Genomic DNA, 17,458 nt, shown 5'->3' with positions numbered 1-17,458 from the left:
CATACAGCAACAGTACCTATTAGGTACATAAATTACCATATAGCATATATTCAACACAAAAAAGCAACAATTTGTTGTTGACAAAGGACAGCTGGACATATAAAGGGTCCCACTACCTTCAGTAGCTTAGGGCCTCATCAAACCTAAATCCGGCCCTGGGTTCAAGTGATGGCCCCAGTGATGGAGCTTGCAGGAAACAGGCCCTTTAACTGAGGTGCATGGCAGCCACATTTGCTTGCCAGCGCCCTGCCACCAAGCAGTGCCATCATCTGAACAGACACCTCACCCAGTGATTATAATTTATAACCACATCATTCGGACTGTGCCAGAATCCAAAAACCAGTTAACTCGCCCGAAGGACAGATAAGAGAGTAAGACAAGCCACCCCAGCCTGCTTGCTCAAGTCCCATATTGTATGGCCAAGGCATTAAGCATCTAGAAAACGGTTGCCCATTTTACAGATGGAGAACGGGAGCTAAGGTTATCCTAAGGACAATCAGCATCAACAATCATTAGGCAGCTCAGACTGACAATTACACAATACATTGTAATTACGGTGCACATAGCCAGTTCAGAGCCTGGCTTGACTTCGTTTGATCCTGTGAATCCCTCCAGGTTTCCTGTTTATATAAAGTCAGGCCGTGGGAGCTCATAGCGCAATTTAAAAAGTTCTAGGTGGGAGTGAGGTACCATTCTGAATCTCTGATATCACATCCGCTCCTCCTTTAGATCACAGGAGCTGCTGCAATCCAGGTTGGTGTGCTCCCAGCTCACAGTTTGCCATCCCTTCTGCAAGAGCATACAGTGGTACCTCGGGTTAAGTACTTAATTCGTTCCAGAGGTCCGTTCTTAACCTGAAACTGTTCTTAACCTGAAGCACCACTTTAGCTAATGGGGCCTTCTGCTGCCGCCGTGCCGCCGGAGCACGATTTCTGTTCTTATCCTGAAGCAAAGTTCTTAACCTGAAGCATTATTTCTGGCTTAGTGCAGTGTGTAACCTGAAGCGTATGTAACCTGAGGTACCACTGTACTCAGAAGGTAACATAAAAGCGAAGCCTTCAGTGTGGGTCATTCCAGCTTTCTTCACCCATATCAACAATTTTGTTCTGGGGTTTGTACAAGTGGAAATTTGTTAAGAAATTTAAGTCATTGTTTTCTGTGAAAGTAAAACTCTCCCCCCCCATACTGAAACATCATAAAATGCCATAGGTACTGAAATACAAACCAAATTGAAAATGTTATTAAAAGCATTTACAGTACTTTACAAATCAGATTCAAGTATTCTAGTATAAAATATTTCAGATATTTTCAGATTCCTCTTCACCTGCTAGTTGTTGGCTTTTTTATAAGTTGCTGCTGTTTTATTAAAAAGAACTATGAAAAGAATAAATAATATTTTCGTTGATCCTAATAAAACAGCCTTTGCCAATCCAATGCACTCTAAATGTTCACTTGCTAGCTGTTGATTCTACCTTGCCAAGTGGTCAGCTAAACTAGCTGATAGATGAGGAATTAGACCTTTGATTTGTCACTTTTCATACCAAGAAAACTGGAAAAGGGGAGCATGAGAGAGAGAACAAATGAAAACACTAATGAAGTCAAAGACATTGGAACCTGTTGTTCACTATATTAAATGGCTGTCTAATAAATTAGTGACACTGACATACAGCATACACCTCTGTGGTTATTTTTAGCCATGCCTTTTCAATTGTGTTCTAGGGAACTCGGGGGTTCCTCCCAAACATATCATGGGTTCTTCAATGGAAGGATGACAAGCGTTGCAGAAAGTCAAGGGGTCCACTTCTGATCGTCCTCTGCAATGCACACCTCCAGGGGAATATTGGTTATACAGTGGTACCTTGGTTTATGAACTTAATCGTTTTAGAAGTCCGTTCTTAAACTGAAACCATTCTTAAACAGAGGCACGCTTTCCCTAATGAGGCCTCCCGCCGCCAGTGCACTTCCACCATTCGGTTTCCGTTTGTAGACCGAGGTAAAGTTCGCAAACCGGAACACTACTTCCGGTTTTGCAGAGTTCGTAAACCAAATCGTTCGTAAGCAGGACTGTTCTTAAACCGAGGTACCAGTGTACTAGGATGCACACTCAGTACCTGCTCCAGTTGTTGCATCTTCTGAAGGAATTATTCATCTTCTTTATTCACAATTCATTGTATAAAGAGATCAATGACAATAAATAGAAATCAGCAGGACCTAAAAATGGTTAACTTTGGCTAGGTTCCTCTTCAGCTATTTAGTAATCAGATATGGCAGATTCAATACAGCCAAAGTCATGTGTTTTTTAGTCCTGTTGATACTAATAGGAGATTTACGGCCCCTTCCTATGCATGTTAACTGCAAAGTCTAGTGAATTCAATGATACTTACTCCCAAATAAATGTGTACAGGATTGCAACCATATGCAACTTTTCAGCTCCCTCAGTGTAACCAATAGAATGTAGCTGCGCTTAGCTTGTCTGGATCATAGGATTTAAAATTAGTTTTGAAAAATCTGACCCCATTGGAGCTCTTTTTCTTGATGCTTTGGTAATTTGAAAGAAAGTTGGTAAAAGGCTGCCTTGTTGGAACATCAGGGATGAAAGAAACTATGAAGTTGGAAACATCTCTTGAATAAAGGCTGTCTCTAGTCATTTGCTTTCCAAATATGGTATGAATTATCCAGGAGCTGTATAACCAAACCTGATGATAAACATGATTTAATACCTACTAATTTTCAGCAATTAGTAACAAATGGGTTTCTGACTTGATAAGAGCAAAATGCCTGGATGTTGTCATCTGAAACTGCTATGAAGAGAATTATATTGTGTCTGTTATTTCCTGCAGTTAGGAACATCACATGTAAAACAGCTTCCAAAGTACCGTTAGTCTGTACCTTCCTATTTCTATGTTTTATTTAACTGAATTTTATCTTTATTGTTTGCTTAGCAAGTATATGATAGCTTGCAGAGCAAAGGAAGGCTGGCATACAGTTATAACATCAATCATAAAATACCATAAAAGCAAAAGAGAAACCATCCCAAAACCAAAACATAAGCCATCATAAAACAAGGATCAAAATACAATAGCTAAAAACAAAATGTAGCCCCTTTAAAATGACTTGGCAAACAAGAAAGACTTGACCTGCTTTCAAAAATATTGTAATGTCAATGCCAGTCAAGTCTAAGGAGGGTTTTCCAAAATTAGAGTGCCACCAGGAAATGGCTGTCTCCTTCATGCAAGTATAACGCAATACACAAAGAGACAGCACTTGGGAGAAGGGCCTTAGTTGAAGATCTTAAATGCATGAGCAGGACAGTACAGTACAGTGGTACCTCGGGTTAAGTACTTAATTCATTCCGGAGGTCCGTTCTTAACCTGAAGCACCACTTTAGCTAATGGGGCTTCCCACTGCTGCTGCGCCTCTGGAGCACGATTTCTGTTCTTATCCTGAAGCACTATTTCTGGGTTAGCGGAGTCTGTAACCTGAAGCGTATGTAACCTGAAGCATATGTAACCTGAGGTACCACTGTATAGGAAGAAGCACTCCTTCAGGATATTAACGGTAAGGACAAAAAAAGCTCCTTGATTAATAAGCCCAAACCCAAGAAGGGCACCCTATTATTGTAATGTTGACTTGATAAGATCACAGTCCCTATGTGTATGTGACTTGCAGCTTTTTCTTCATTGAGGTAATCAGTATAACCTATTAAATGCCTTTTTCATCCTCCCTAATTTTCCTGCAGAGGTGAACAAACTGAAGGTGTATTAAAGTATCATAATAGGGTTGAATGTATTTACAGTAGGGCCTTGAAGTAGCCTACCAACACCCAGACATCTTCCTCATCATTTAAAGTCTCCTTGCATATATTCCTACATTTCAGGTGGTGCTGGTCATTCCAGAATGACATGTGACTCCTTTATAAAACATCACCAGAATAGAACTTTGCATATTTATCCATATAAAACTGTATAAGAAGTTTTATTTCATAAGGAAATGTGATGGCAGCATCTTACTTTATTTTCCTCAGAAGCCTATTAAAATTCAATGAATGGCACAGGAATTACAGTAGGAAGTGCCCACCTGAGAGGAGCCGGAACTGAGTTTCTGTGATGAAGAAACTCCCTGCCTGTGGTGATGTTTGTCTGGGTGCTGTCTCCCTCCATGCCCCCTACTTCCATTTTGTTTCCATCAGCCCAAAGGAAAGGCTACAGTCTGCCTTTCCCCACAACCAACTGCTGAAGGCACATTTATGGTATTTCTATTTTTACAATTAAAACGGCTCTTTTGCACAGAAATGCATTCGCACAAAAGAGCAGTGTTAAAAATCAAGTTTCCCTTGCAGGTGGTAGCTTTTATATGAGAGCGAGTCCATTGTACAGTGTCAGAACATCTGCTTGGGATGTCTAAGACTCAGATTCAGTCCCTAGCATCTCCAGGTAGGGCTGGGAAAGCTTCCTGTCTAAAACTCTACACTGTCAATCAGTTTAGTACAAAGCTGAGCTGGATGGCCCAATGCTTTGACACAGATAAAGTAGCTTCCTCTGCTCCTGTGACTGATCTGCTTTCTCCAAGAGCTATTGCTGGAAGAATCCACTGCGGTCTGCCTGGTAACCCATTCCTATGCTGGCCATTGAAGTTTGTCTACTTTGTACCAACCGCTTACAAAGGCAAAGTCCAGACTGGTTGTAGATACTGTCAAGAGCTGTTTGCACCCCATTAAGACTGTTTAACAATCTTGACTGTGCCAAATTACAGAAACTGCTGCACTAAGTGTGTCTGTTTCATATTGATGACGAGGATGGACAGACTCAGTAGGTTTTCAGAATTCATATAAGCTTGTAAAACTCCTTTGGACCAAAGATTTAATTATGAACAAACAGTCTGAGCTTCTATCAGATACAGCAATAGTAATCAGTGGTTAAAGGGCTAGACTAGCGCCTTGGGACACCAGGGTTCAAATCCCCACCCCGTCATGAAATGCACTGGGTGGCCTTGGGCAAGTTACTGCCTCTCAACCTAACCTACTTACCTCACTGGGTTCTTGTGAGGAAAAAAACTGGGGAAGGAATTTGTTTCATTAGTATTATCTGACAAGATTTAGAAACCAGCCTCAACTGATGAAAACCTCTAAGCAGTTTCCAACACCTTCGAGGAAATAAACAATGAAAACTTAGAAAAGTGGGATGGGAGGGCAAACAGAATGGAGTATCCTGGGAAAGGTCGTGGCTGGCTGGCACATCGGAGCAGAGCGCTTGACACACTACACCGTTTCGTCGCCAGCCTGGCCCCGCTTGCAAAGCAGAAGTGCCTTCGGCTCCCCCCCCCCCCCCAAGAAGAGCTGAACTAAGCGGAAGGGAGGAAGAAGTGCGAAGCTCAGCAGTTCCTGTTTGCACGGCGGCCGCAGCCGAGCGATCGAAAGGGAGGGGGCCGGGGGCGGAGCTTCTGCTCTTTGCTCGGCTCTTCTCTCCACGTGACCCACCGCCGTTCACATGACCGCCTAGGCTCAACGAGGAGGCGGGTCAGGAGTAAACTGGAGAAGTCGGGGCTGTAGCGGAACGGTAAGTGGGAGGAAATATGCCCGGCGTTCGGTGCGGGCAGCGATCCAGGATGCGAATCCGGGGTGTTGCCTGTTCCTGCATGTGTGGACGCGCTGAATGACGTGTCGAGGCGTGTTCCGCACCGGAAGATCGGTACCTGTTGCAGGACCTGGGCTGCCTTGCGTGGCTGGTACAGAGGGGTCCTTTTGCGTGTGTTTGTCTGTCTGTCTGTCTGTCTGTCTGTCTCCCTCCTCCTCGTCTCTTCTCCATCTAGTGCTCTAAAATAAAGTTCCCTTTCCCGCGGTTTGGTCTCTGATCTCTGAGCCTATGGCATGCAGGTAGGAGTTAAAGGTTACTTCCCTCCTGCAGTGGCTTCCGCTATGCCTCCTAGCAACATTCCTTTTAAACTGCTCATCCGCCTCGCGATCGGGGTGGGGGGGTTGAAGAGAGAAAGGGGAAAGAGGGCTTTCTAAGTTTGACACGCTTACACGTAACCTGGGTTGATGGCTATGAATCAGGAACTAAGACTTGGCCGTGTTTCTGATCAATCGATATAATGTGGGGGACAGATATGCACTCTTCCCTAGGTATTGTTAGCTGCTTTTGTTGCTTAGTGGATCTAAAAGTGCCCGTGCAACCTGTTGCTTACTGCCTTCTGCTCAGTGCACTGGAGGGTATATGAATGTGTGTGTTATATAAACACACTCACAACATCAGGTGGGAATTGTACTGGGAAAATATCCAGGTCCGGGTCTTTGTTCATGGTGCCTACTGTTCACGCTGGGTATGTTCTATCTCCACAGTTGGAGGCCTATGCCTCTGAATACTAGTTGCTGAGAATCACAAATAGGGAGGGTGCTTTTGTATTTGGGTTTGGCTTTCAGGCTTCCCACTGGCATCCAGTTAGCCACTGTGAAAACAGGATGGCCTGATTTAGCAGGCTCTTTATTAAAGTTTGGAACACCTTTGTTTCACTTGCCCTTCTCATTGGGTTATTTGGAGATCCTTTCATCATCTAGCAAACCACTTTTCCCTTTCAGATCACCCCTCTGGTGCTATTTATTATGTTTTTATATATGCTGGACGCCGCCCAGAGTGAGTGGGGCAACCCAGTCAAATGGGCGAGGTACAAACAAATAATAATTGCTATTGTTGTTGTTGTTTCAAAACCTACTTCTTCTGCAAAGCTTTTCTTGGACCATCACAGTCTATGCCCTATGGGATTTTTTTTACCAGTGAACTTTGCATGAACATTGTTTCTTTCATGCCCTCTTCTGCCTCCACTTCTCTTCTGTTGATCTAATCTACTCAACACTGGACATAGTACACAAATGAATCTGAAAAGAGCAAACCCTGTGCGCTGGCTTACAACCCACCCAACTTGTGCCAAATGTGTATGTTACAGTAGCAGGGGAGAAACACCAGGAGGAGGAGAGGCAGAAATCGGAGCTAAAAGATGAGTGTAGATGTTGTATAAACACTTGGCAACAAGGAAGAAGTGCAGGTGTCTGAGGCATCACAGGACTAGAGTCTAGACTTCAGAGGAAAAGGGGAGGAAGTGAGTGGAGTGAGGCATGAAATGGAATAACCCAAGGCTTTGATGAAAGAAGAGCATCAGCTGAGTAGATTCATCCACTGCTGCTCTTGCAGTACATGCTATGCTGTCATGTGTACTGGCAATGGCAGCTCTGCAGGATCTGAACCAGAGGTTTGTCCATCCCTGTTACTTGAGTGCCGTTACTGGAGATGCCGGGGTTGAACCAGGGACCTTTTGCATATATTTCCTCAGCCAGTGAGCTACTGCCTCTCACAGTGTACTGTTGTTGACCTGCAGGAGAGAAACCACTTTTGTGTCTGATCCTTCAGGATCACTGTTCCAAGCTGATCTCGTTTGCCCTCCTTAGACTCTGTATAAGCTGAATTTTCGTTCCTAAAAATACCCTTATTACTGTTTTTACCTGGGAGCAGTTTTAGGCTAGCAGGCCAAATGCATCCAAGCAGAAGAAGTGCTGTTGGCTTTAGGAGGGAATGGTAGGTGGTGATGCTGCTGATGATAGCTTGCCACCTATTAGCAATCAGTTAATCAAACCTTTCTTTCAAATTTGCAGGTTAGCATGAAACTCATCATTCTAGAGAACTATGCTCAAGCCAGTGAATGGGCAGCAAAGTACATTAGGAATCGGATCATCCAGTTTAGTCCTGGTCCAAGCAAATATTTCACCCTTGGACTTCCCACTGGTAAGTGACAAGCCTGGCTTTGTGATGGAAGGGCTCTTACCTCAGTTTTCCTCCCCTAATTTACTTTGCTATTAGTCAGCTGGAGGACTCAGCCTATATAATAGACATTCTTCTTTATACAGGGTATTTGCCATTCCTTATGAGAAGTGACTATTCTGAGGGCATCTCTATTTTGGGAAACTACTTTTAATTCAAGATCCATGGAAACTTCTTTTTTAAACACTTTTCAGTTGTGCGACTGCTCCACTACCCTCACATGCTACACATATTATTCCCAGTTTTACATAACTCCAAATCAGCCTCAAAATCCTGTGGGCTATGTAGAAATGGAAGATGGGGTGCAATGATGGTGGGGATAGCATCTTCCTTGGAATGTACAGACTATGGACTCTGTTAGATCATGTGATGAAGATTCTGTCACTTAATTGGCTTATTTGTGTTGCGTCATACACCGTCCCCAAATTCCTGATTCATGTACTACCCCACTGTATGTGCACAGATTGAAATCATTTTCTCTGCGTGCCAGCACTTAAGAGACTCTTCCAGTACTATTGACAGAAAACACTTTCAAGAAAATGTGTTTTGGAGCTGGGGTGCCAATATGGTCTTGGAGACCTTGATGGAAGTACTGATTAGAATGAATCAGGTGGAGCTAGAACTGAGCAGCCCCACAGGCATCTGAGCTGTTGTTCTGTAGTAGCACACACAGTGATTTCTAGTCAAATGCATGCTGCTTACCATTTCTGTGGTCCAGATTTAGATCTCCCTGACTGTGCAAGGCTTTTTTTTTTAATCTCCAGGAAGTACTCCGTTAGGATGCTACAAAAAACTGATAGAATATTGCAAGAATGGAGATCTGGCTTGTGTGACGGAGACCTGGGTGCGCGAAGGGGAAACTGTTACCTTACGAGAGATGGCGCCCCCAGGTTTCTCCGTCCTCCACCAGTCGCGGACTGTGGGCCGGGGGGGAGGGGTGGCATTATTAATCCGAGAAGATTGTTCTTTCAGGGCTCTGCCATCGCCATCGATCCCCGGCATTGAATGTGTTGGCCTAGTGTGGGGCTCCGAGGTGAGCTTGGCTGTCTGGCTGGTGTACCGGCCACCTAGCGCACCAGCAGCCACCCTGTCAGGCCTGTTGGAGGCGGTGGCCGGCTGGGCCTTGGAGTTCCCCAACCTATTGGTACTGGGGGACTTCAACATCCATGCTGATGCCACTCCCTCCTCACAGGCTCTGGACCTGGTGTCTTCCATGGCGACACTAGGGCTCTCCCAGTTTGTTTCGGGCCCCACACATCAAGCAGGCCACACGCTGGATTTGATCTTTGGCGCCGGTATAGATGTGATCATGTCTCCCTCGATGAAGGTGCCATGGTCTGATCACTACGCACTGAAAGCCAGGATTGATTTTCCACCCCCACCCCGCTTAGGTGGCGAGCCAATTTGGGCTCGCCCGCGGAGGCTGATGAACCCTGATAGATTCCGTCAGGCCTTGCGGGACCTTGCTCCCCCTGGCGACTCATTGACTGAGCTTGTTGAGGGCTGGAATACCCAGCTCCTGGCAGCCATCGATGAGATCGCACCTAAGCGCCCTCTGCGACCCCGCAGAAACCGGGCCCCCTGGTTTACCGAGGAGCTTCGGAAAATGAAGCGGGACCTCAGACGGCTAGAGCGAGTATGGCGGGGTGCCCGTGACGGAGCCTCAAGAACATCTTATAGGGTTTTTATGAAAACCTATGAGATGGCAGTGAAGGCCGCTAAGAAGTCTTACTTCTCGGCCTCCATTGCATCCGCTAGCTCTCGCCCGGCGCAATTATTTAGCATAATTCGGTCTCTAACGTCCGTTGAAGGACAGCCAAATTTAAATAACAATCTGACACACAGCTGTGAGGCATTTGCGAGCTTTTTTGCGGAGAAGGTCCTGTTGCTCCGCCATGACCTCCCTGCCAATTTGGATACAATAAAGGAACTGGAGGCCCCTCGACTGTCCTCGGGTCCAGTATTGGACCACTTTGACCGGATATCTCCAGCCGATGTGGACAGATTCCTCCAAGCTGGAAAGCCCACCACCTGTCCTCTTGACCCGTGCCCGTCATGGCTAATTAGAGCGTGTCCAGACGAGGTGCGGGCCCCCCTGGGGGATATCATCAATTTGTCCCTTGGCACCGGGATATTCCCAGGGGACCTGAAGGAGGCGGTGGTGCGTCCGCTCTTAAAGAAAACATCGTTAGATCCCTTAGATCTATCCAATTACCGCCCGGTCTCGAATCTTCCATTCCTGGGTAAGGTGATTGAGAGAGCGGTTGCTGAACAGCTTGGTAGGTTTCTGGATGAAACATCTGCTTTGGATCCATTCCAGTCCGGCTTCCGTGCTGGTCATGGGACCGAGACGGCTCTGGTCGCCCTAACAGATGATCTCCGCAGGCAGCTGGATCGAGGCGGGTCGGGGCTGCTGATTCTTCTAGATCTGTCAGCAGCCTTTGACATGGTCGATCACGAACTCCTGGACCACCGCCTTGCCGACGTGGGGATCCAGGGCACAGTCCTTCAATGGCTGCGCTCGTTTCTCTCTGATCGGGGACAGAGGGTGGCGCTTGGGGGGGAATTGTCATCGCGTCACTCCTTGGTGTGTGGAGTGCCTCAGGGTGCGATTCTCTCCCCGATGCTTTTTAACATCTTTATGCGCCCCCTCGCCCAGCTTGTCCGGAGTTTTGGGCTGGGTTGCCATCAGTATGCTGATGACACCCAACTCTATCTCTTGATGGATGGCCATCCTAACTCGGCCCCAGACACACTGACCAGATGTCTGGAAGCTGTGGCTGGATGGTTACGTGGGAGCCGGTTGAAGTTAAATCCTTCGAAGACAGAGGTCCTCTGGCTGGGGCGGGACGATATGGGATCGAGGGGGCAACTCCCATCTCTTGCGGGGGTGCAATTAGTGCCAGCACCGTCTGTTAAGAGTTTGGGTGTAATCTTCGATACCTCCCTCTCTATGGAGGCGCAGATTACAGCTATAACAAAGGCGGCATTTTTCCATCTCCGCCAAGCTAAGCAGTTGGCCCCTTATCTCTCTCGCCCTGACCTAGCCACTGTGATCCATGCGACGGTCACCTCCAGACTGGATTATTGTAACTCGCTCTACGTGGGGCTGCCCTTGAGACTGACCCAGAAACTCCAGCGGGTGCAGAATGCCGCAGCGAGACTCCTTACGGGGTCTTCGCTGCGGGATCACATTCATCCGGTGCTATACCAGCTGCACTGGCTCCCGGTGGAGTACAGGATCAGGTTTAAGGTGCTGGTTTTAACCTTTAAAGCCCTATACGGCCTAGGACCCTCGTACCTACGGGACCGCCTCTCCTGGTATGCCCCACAGAGAAACCTACGGTCTACAAATAATAACACCCTCAAGGTCCCAGGCCTCAGAGAGGTTAGGCTGGCCTCAACTAGAGCCAGGGCCTTCTCGGCTGCAGCTCCAACCTGGTGGAATGCTCTGACACAAGAGACCAGGGCCCTGCGGGACTTGACATCTTTCCGCAGGGCCTGCAAGACAGAGTTGTTCCGCCAGGCCTTTAGTCAGGGCGCAGCCTGACCCCCTCCTCTGGCAACCTGCACAGAATTTTGTTTAATCGGTTGCCACCAATGTGATTTTAACTAATTTTATAATGAAATTTTTTAGAATGTGTCATTATTTGATTGTTTATTTGATTGTTGTTAGCCGCCCTGAGCCCGGCTCAGCTGGGGAGGGCGGGATATAAATAAAATTTATTATTATTATTATTATTAAGTATGTGAAAACTTTCAATATGGATGAGTATGTGGGTGAGTCACCTTTTTGTTGAGAACTGCAGGGGGGAGAAATAATTGCTATTCTTTGCCCACAGCATTTATTTACTGTGATCAACTCAATAAGGGTTTATTTCTATACAGTATTGCAGTGATTCAGGAAGCAAGAACCAAGCTTATGAACCAGGAAATGGCTGGTTCGCATCTTGCCACTTAGCAGCAAGTCACTCTCTCTCAGCCCTTTTTCCCCTATCTGCAATACGAGGACAATAATAACGGCCCACCTTGCAAGGATGGTTGTGAGGATTACTGAGATAATGTATGAATGCTGAAAACCTAGGAACTGTCTTTCAGAAACGAATAGTGGACTATCAGATAGCAAACTCTAGTAGCAAAGAATGAAGCACAGCAAAACAGGGGAGGGCAGACTTTGGGCTTGCAGGATCTGTTTTGTTGTTGTTGTTTTACTAAAACCTCAAGATCCACCAATCTGAGCTACTGTAGGTATAAAAGACATACAGTGGTACCTCTGGTTACAAACGCTTCGGGTTACAAACTCCACTAACCTGGAAGTAGCTGCTCCTGGTTGTGAACTTTGCCTCAGGAAGCGAATGGAAATCCCGCGCCAGAGGTGCGCACAGAGTGGGAGGCCCCATTAGCAAAAGCACGCCTCAGGATATGAACGGTTTCAGCTTAAGAACGGACCTCCGGAACAAATTGTCCATAAGCAGAGATACTACTGTAAAGTTCCATAAATACACATCCAATTAAAGATCCAGGTGCCTGGGAGTAGCTACTGAGCAAAGGGATTTGTTTTTAGTACCAGGGCTCATGGTCCTTTCATTCAAAAATCCATTCCTGCTTATCTCCAAACATTGTTAGTTCAGCAGTCTGTTTTTTTTGTGGGCAGGGGTCTGTTTGTTTCACATTGCTGTTGCTTTCATTCAAGCTGACAAAGCACCCAAAATATATATAAAAGGAATATTCATTAAATTGCTTCTCCATGTTTTTAAACTTAGCCTTTGGGAGAGGAAGCAAGAATTTAGTGTGTGTAATGTAGACGAACATTTTGAAGCTGCTATAATCTGAATGCTGCAGGTTCTGACACTTCCCCATGATCCTTGCTTGCTGTGAATTAGAAAACAAGCTCCAAAGATTTGTTCTGTTCTGTTTGGCCACACTTTCTTATCATGGGTCCATAGAGAGTGAACTTTAGACTGCTGTGTAATGGGTGAGGAGGAGCGTGGGTCATCAAGTAGTGACATAGTATCTGTGGAGTGTGAAACTCATCTGGAGAGAAACTCATCTGCAAAACCAACAATAAAATATGCAACTTTCCCCCTGCTGGATACTACAGGAGAACATTGGTCTGTTGCTGCTGCATTCATTTCACAGAAATGCAGGAATATATAGCCCTGAGCTAACCTTGTGTTCTTGTCAGGTCTTCCAAGGGATCACCCAGAAAGCTACCACTCCTTCATGTGGAACAACTTCTTCAAGCACATCGACATCTCCTCTGAAAACACACACATTCTGGATGGAAATGCAGCTAACCTAGAAGCAGAGTGTGAGGCTTTTGAAAGAAAAATCAAAGAGGCTGGAGGAATCGAACTCTTTGTTGGAGGTGAACATTGAGAGGGGGCAAGGTTTGAACATGCGTGGCCATCCCTCAGTGACTTGCAGGTGGTGAAATGACCTTCATAGATCAGCAAATTGCCACACTGGCTTTTTGTTTCTACCTCAGAGAATGTGCTTTGTAGCGAAAGCAGTTCATTTTATGCTGCAACCAGAGTGATGAGCCATGAAGGGATAAGATACCAAGTGGTATACACATATTGTACAGAAGAGGCAGATAGTGTCAGTTAATTGAAGATTGCTGTGGCAGTCTAGTTTCATTATTTCTGCTTACCCTGTAGATAAATCCATTCCTTTTTTTAGTGACTTTGTCAGGTCACTAATGGGATATGGGAGAAGCTTTTCCTAAATGTTTATCAGGGGCATGTAAATTTTCACAGGATGGTTTATGAGCTAAAGTCGACTTGCAACTTCCCTGTTAAGTTTTCTTGAGCCCAATAAGCACCTAATCCTGAATCACTTTCTTGTATTCTTGATGTTTCCTTTCTTTTCGCTAGATTCTAAACATGAACTGTCTCCATTACAGGTATTGGCCCAGATGGTCATATTGCCTTCAATGAGCCTGGCTCAAGCCTGGTGTCCAGAACCAGAGTCAAGACCTTAGCTATGGACACGATATTGGCTAATGCCAGATTCTTTGATGGAGACCTCTCCAAAGTGCCCACAATGGCACTTACAGTTGGAGTGGGTACGGTCATGGATGCCAGAGAGGTTAGCACAACAGTACCTTAATTTCAGGGATAGGGAACCTGTGTCCTCCGGAAGTTGCTGAACTACCAGCTTCTATCATCCCTATTAGCAATACTGACAGGGGCTGATGGGAGTTGGAATCTTAGAGTGGAAATCAACGTCACACTGACTATGATGAACATTCCAATGTTGATAGCTCTAGTTGCTACTTTGCTCTCTCTGCCCCTTGTTGGCAGACACTCTCAAATATTGGTAGTATCCGCTAACTTTTGTCCCTTACTTTATTTGTAAAATGTTGGTTTTCTAAATCACGTCCCTCTCTCATCTCCTTCTCCACCCTAAAATCTGTACATATTGGAGAGTAGCAAGGAACATTTTTCTTATCTCGGAAGGTGACAAAAGCCCTAAGCCTAACCGTGTTCCCTCTTGTGTCTTACAATTCAGGTTATGATTCTAATCACAGGAGCCCATAAGGCATTTGCTTTGTACAAGGCTATTGAGGAAGGAGTAAATCACATGTGGACAGTGTCTGCCTTTCAGCAACATCCCCGCACTGTCTTTGTATGCGATGAAGATGCCACACTGGAACTTAAAGTAAAAACTGTGAAGTACTTTCAAGGTCAGTAGCTTGGTAATGAGGATGAGAGATGGTCACCTTGTGTGTAAACAGCCGTTAAAACACGGAAGTGAAATATAGTCACTCAAAAGGACTTTACAAGAACTCCCCCTGGGTTGCTAAGTACAGCTCACTGCTCACCTGTTTTATCTTTTGGGAGCCTTAAATACAAGGAGAATCTTCTGATAACATGCAATGCAGATTATTTTGGTCCATTCTCCTATTTGGAAAGTTGTTACCTCACTGGGGAGTCACTAATTATTTTTCCTTTACTTGCTGCTACTCTTTTTTGGAAATGTTGAGGAGTGCAGCTTATATTTTTTAAAGCTCCAAGGGGTGTACAGTATACTACTATGAACTGAAAACATTTCAACTGGTAACCACCCCAAGCTATTTTAGTAGTGACTGTAAGTTTAGGCAGAATGTGAAATATTTCCTTTGAAGCTACTGCCAGTTTTATTGAGGGACTCCTCTAATATCTGCATAAGAACTAAGTGTCTGCTGTTTTGTATCAATTAATTCAGGTTTGATGCTTGTTCACAACAAACTTGTGGATCCACTATACAGTATGAAAGAAATGGGAGGAGAAAAAAGGCAGTCCAAGAAGCCATATAGTGACTAGCCTCTTACGATTTGGACCAACTGGTTATGCAGTCCTTAAACCCACATGGAGCTGGTTGAAAACACCCTGCTTTTGTATCTTGGGAACGGTCGACAGCAAAACACGTTATTGGAAAATATCATTTTCTGAACGGTGAGGTAGTAGCAACGGATGCAGCTACACCAAGCACTGTTCAGCTGCAGAGCTAACTGTCAGTTTGCCCCCTTTTTAAAGACCAAATGAGAAAACAGGGGCTGTCTATTCTCCTTAACAGAGCACTGTATAACTTAAGGATTACCGAGAAGGAAATCTGAACCTGTTATCTGTTTGCATAACAAAAAGATGATCTGTAACCAAGAATGGAACGTGAAAATGTGGAGCTTTTGCTACTAATTTTTTTAACATTAAAATCCGTACATTTTTCCAAAACAATCAAGTTGTATTTATTCTGTGGGATTTGGAAAGATGGATTGAAACATTGTTGGGGGCTGACTGGGAACTAAGGAAACATAATCAGAGAAAGCAAGAATTGTAAGTCATCCAGAGAACACAATTTTTTAAAGTTTCCACAATTCTGTAGTGCATCATATACAATGATTATATAATTCCCCCACTTCTAAGTCCTCCAAGGTGCCAAAACATTGCCCATGCCAGTGACCAGCCTGCTCTTGAACTCTCCTTACTTACTATTACTGCCTGGACTAGTCTTCCCCAACCTGGCCTCCAATGTTTTGAACTAAAACCCATCAGCCCCAGCCAGAACTGAGTAATAATCCAAAACAGCTGGAGGGCACCTGCACGGGGAAGACAGACAACAGCTTCTGGGGATGCAGGATAGTAAATACCGTATTTTTCGCACCATAGGACGCACCGGACAATAGGACGCACTTTGTTTTAGAGGGGGGAGAACAAGAAAAAAAAATTCTCCCCCTCTCTGCCCAGCGCCCCTTCAGTGAAGCGGCAGGAGGCGCTGCACAGAGAGGGGGAGAATTTTCCCCCTCGTTTTCCTGCTCTAAAACAAGGTGCCGTTTAAGGTGCGTTCAGGCGGCTACCTTGGAAGCCTGGAGAGCGAGAGCGGTCGGTGTGCACTGTCCCCTCTCGCTCTCCAGGCTTCAGGTTCCTTTCGACCTGCTCTTTGGGGCTGGCGGGGGGGAAGCCCACCACCAGCCCCAAAGAGCAGGTCAGGGAGCAGCGGAAAGGCGCAGCGGAGAGGCTCCTGCCATAGCCGTGCGTCACCTCCCCAGCCGGGAGAGGGTCGCGGGGCTATGGCGTCTTCGCTCCATAGGACGCACACACATTTCCCCTTCATTTTTGAAGGGGAAAAAGTGTGTCCTATAGAGCGAAAAATACGGTAGTTTTTGTTTTCTGTTTTGGTTCCTTTTCTATTACATCAAATATCATACTAGCAGTATATAGCTTGCGTGAAAATTAAGGTTGCACACCAAAATTCTTTAAATGTACAGTGCACTGATTTAGTCTCTTCACAATGGAACCGTTTCTTCTTTAATTCCATCTTTTGGGATAATGCAGATTTTTAGTGCATTTCCAGGGTATACATCTCTTTCTGCAGCAGAAATAAACACCTCCTTGACTAACTGCAAAGCCTTCTCCAGAGACAAGGACACTTGCTCCCTATTTTGCAAGTTCTTGAGGCCAACCTGGTTGTCAGGCAGAAGCTGCCGCCTCTCTCACACAATCCTAAAACTAGCATGCTGGCAATAGTTTGAGGACTTAATTGTGCCAGTGCATCATTTAGCCGTAGACTAGATTATCTAGAGGCAGGTGTGATGGTGAAAGTGAATTTGTATGTAATTTTAATATATATATGAAGCTATTTTATAGCACCTGTTGACCTTCAGTAGGGTGAGCTAGTAGGACGGCAAATATTTATCTGCTGTGTGGAAGGCCAGCTTCAGAAATGAATATGGGAAGAGTCCCAAAAGTTCAAATAACCTCAGTGTTGGAAAGTGCTTCAGGAGGTGATGAATGAAAGGTAAAAATCAAAGAAATCATGCTCTCAGGTTCATAAGCCAGAGAGGATCTCCACTCCTGCTGGAATAGATTCTAGCATGATTGAGTTGTTGTTCTAGCATAAGAACCATTAAGGAATCCCTGATTTTATAGCAATGCACATTTATAATGCCACTTTCTCCTTAGTATGGGTAAATAACAATAATAATCACTTTCCACTTGTTTCAGTGGCAGCAGAGACATTTGCAAGAAATGGCATTCTAGTGAGTTTGCTCTATTTTTTCAAGGTGCAAGGATCTGAAAATTACGTAGGATTTCAAATCAGCCTGTGAATTTAAAGTGGGTATAGAGTACCTCTGGCCTACGGGCCATTTCTCCCCTAGCCACACCCAC

The 17,458-nt window shown here is 45.2% G+C and overlaps 1 protein-coding gene across 2 annotated transcripts; it reads left to right on the top strand.

The window, feature by feature from the left end:
• Positions 1–6,173: 6,173 nt before the first annotated feature.
• Positions 6,174–15,526, top strand: GNPDA1 (glucosamine-6-phosphate deaminase 1). 2 transcript variants are annotated; one of them, XM_081179897.1, is made up of 6 exons: positions 6,174–6,318; positions 7,643–7,772; positions 12,994–13,176; positions 13,714–13,898; positions 14,322–14,496; positions 15,018–15,526. In XM_081179897.1, exons 1-6 carry the CDS (start codon positions 6,217–6,219, stop codon positions 15,113–15,115), a joined length of 873 nt encoding a protein of 290 aa, XP_081036023.1. In that variant the 5' UTR covers positions 6,174–6,216; the 3' UTR covers positions 15,116–15,526. The 2 variants fall into 2 exon arrangements, with proteins under 2 accessions (XP_081036023.1, XP_081036022.1); XM_081179896.1 differs by lacking the exons at positions 6,174–6,318; positions 7,643–7,772 and adding an exon at positions 11,549–11,588.
• Positions 15,527–17,458: the final 1,932 nt, after the last annotated feature.

The sequence above is a fragment of the Podarcis bocagei genome (genome assembly GCF_964188305.1).
Source record: "Podarcis bocagei genome assembly, chromosome: 2".
NCBI classification, from domain to species: domain Eukaryota; kingdom Metazoa; phylum Chordata; class Lepidosauria; order Squamata; family Lacertidae; genus Podarcis; species Podarcis bocagei.
The sequence above is the reverse complement of the archived record's forward strand: the minus strand, read 5'-3'. Positions and strand labels throughout refer to the sequence as shown.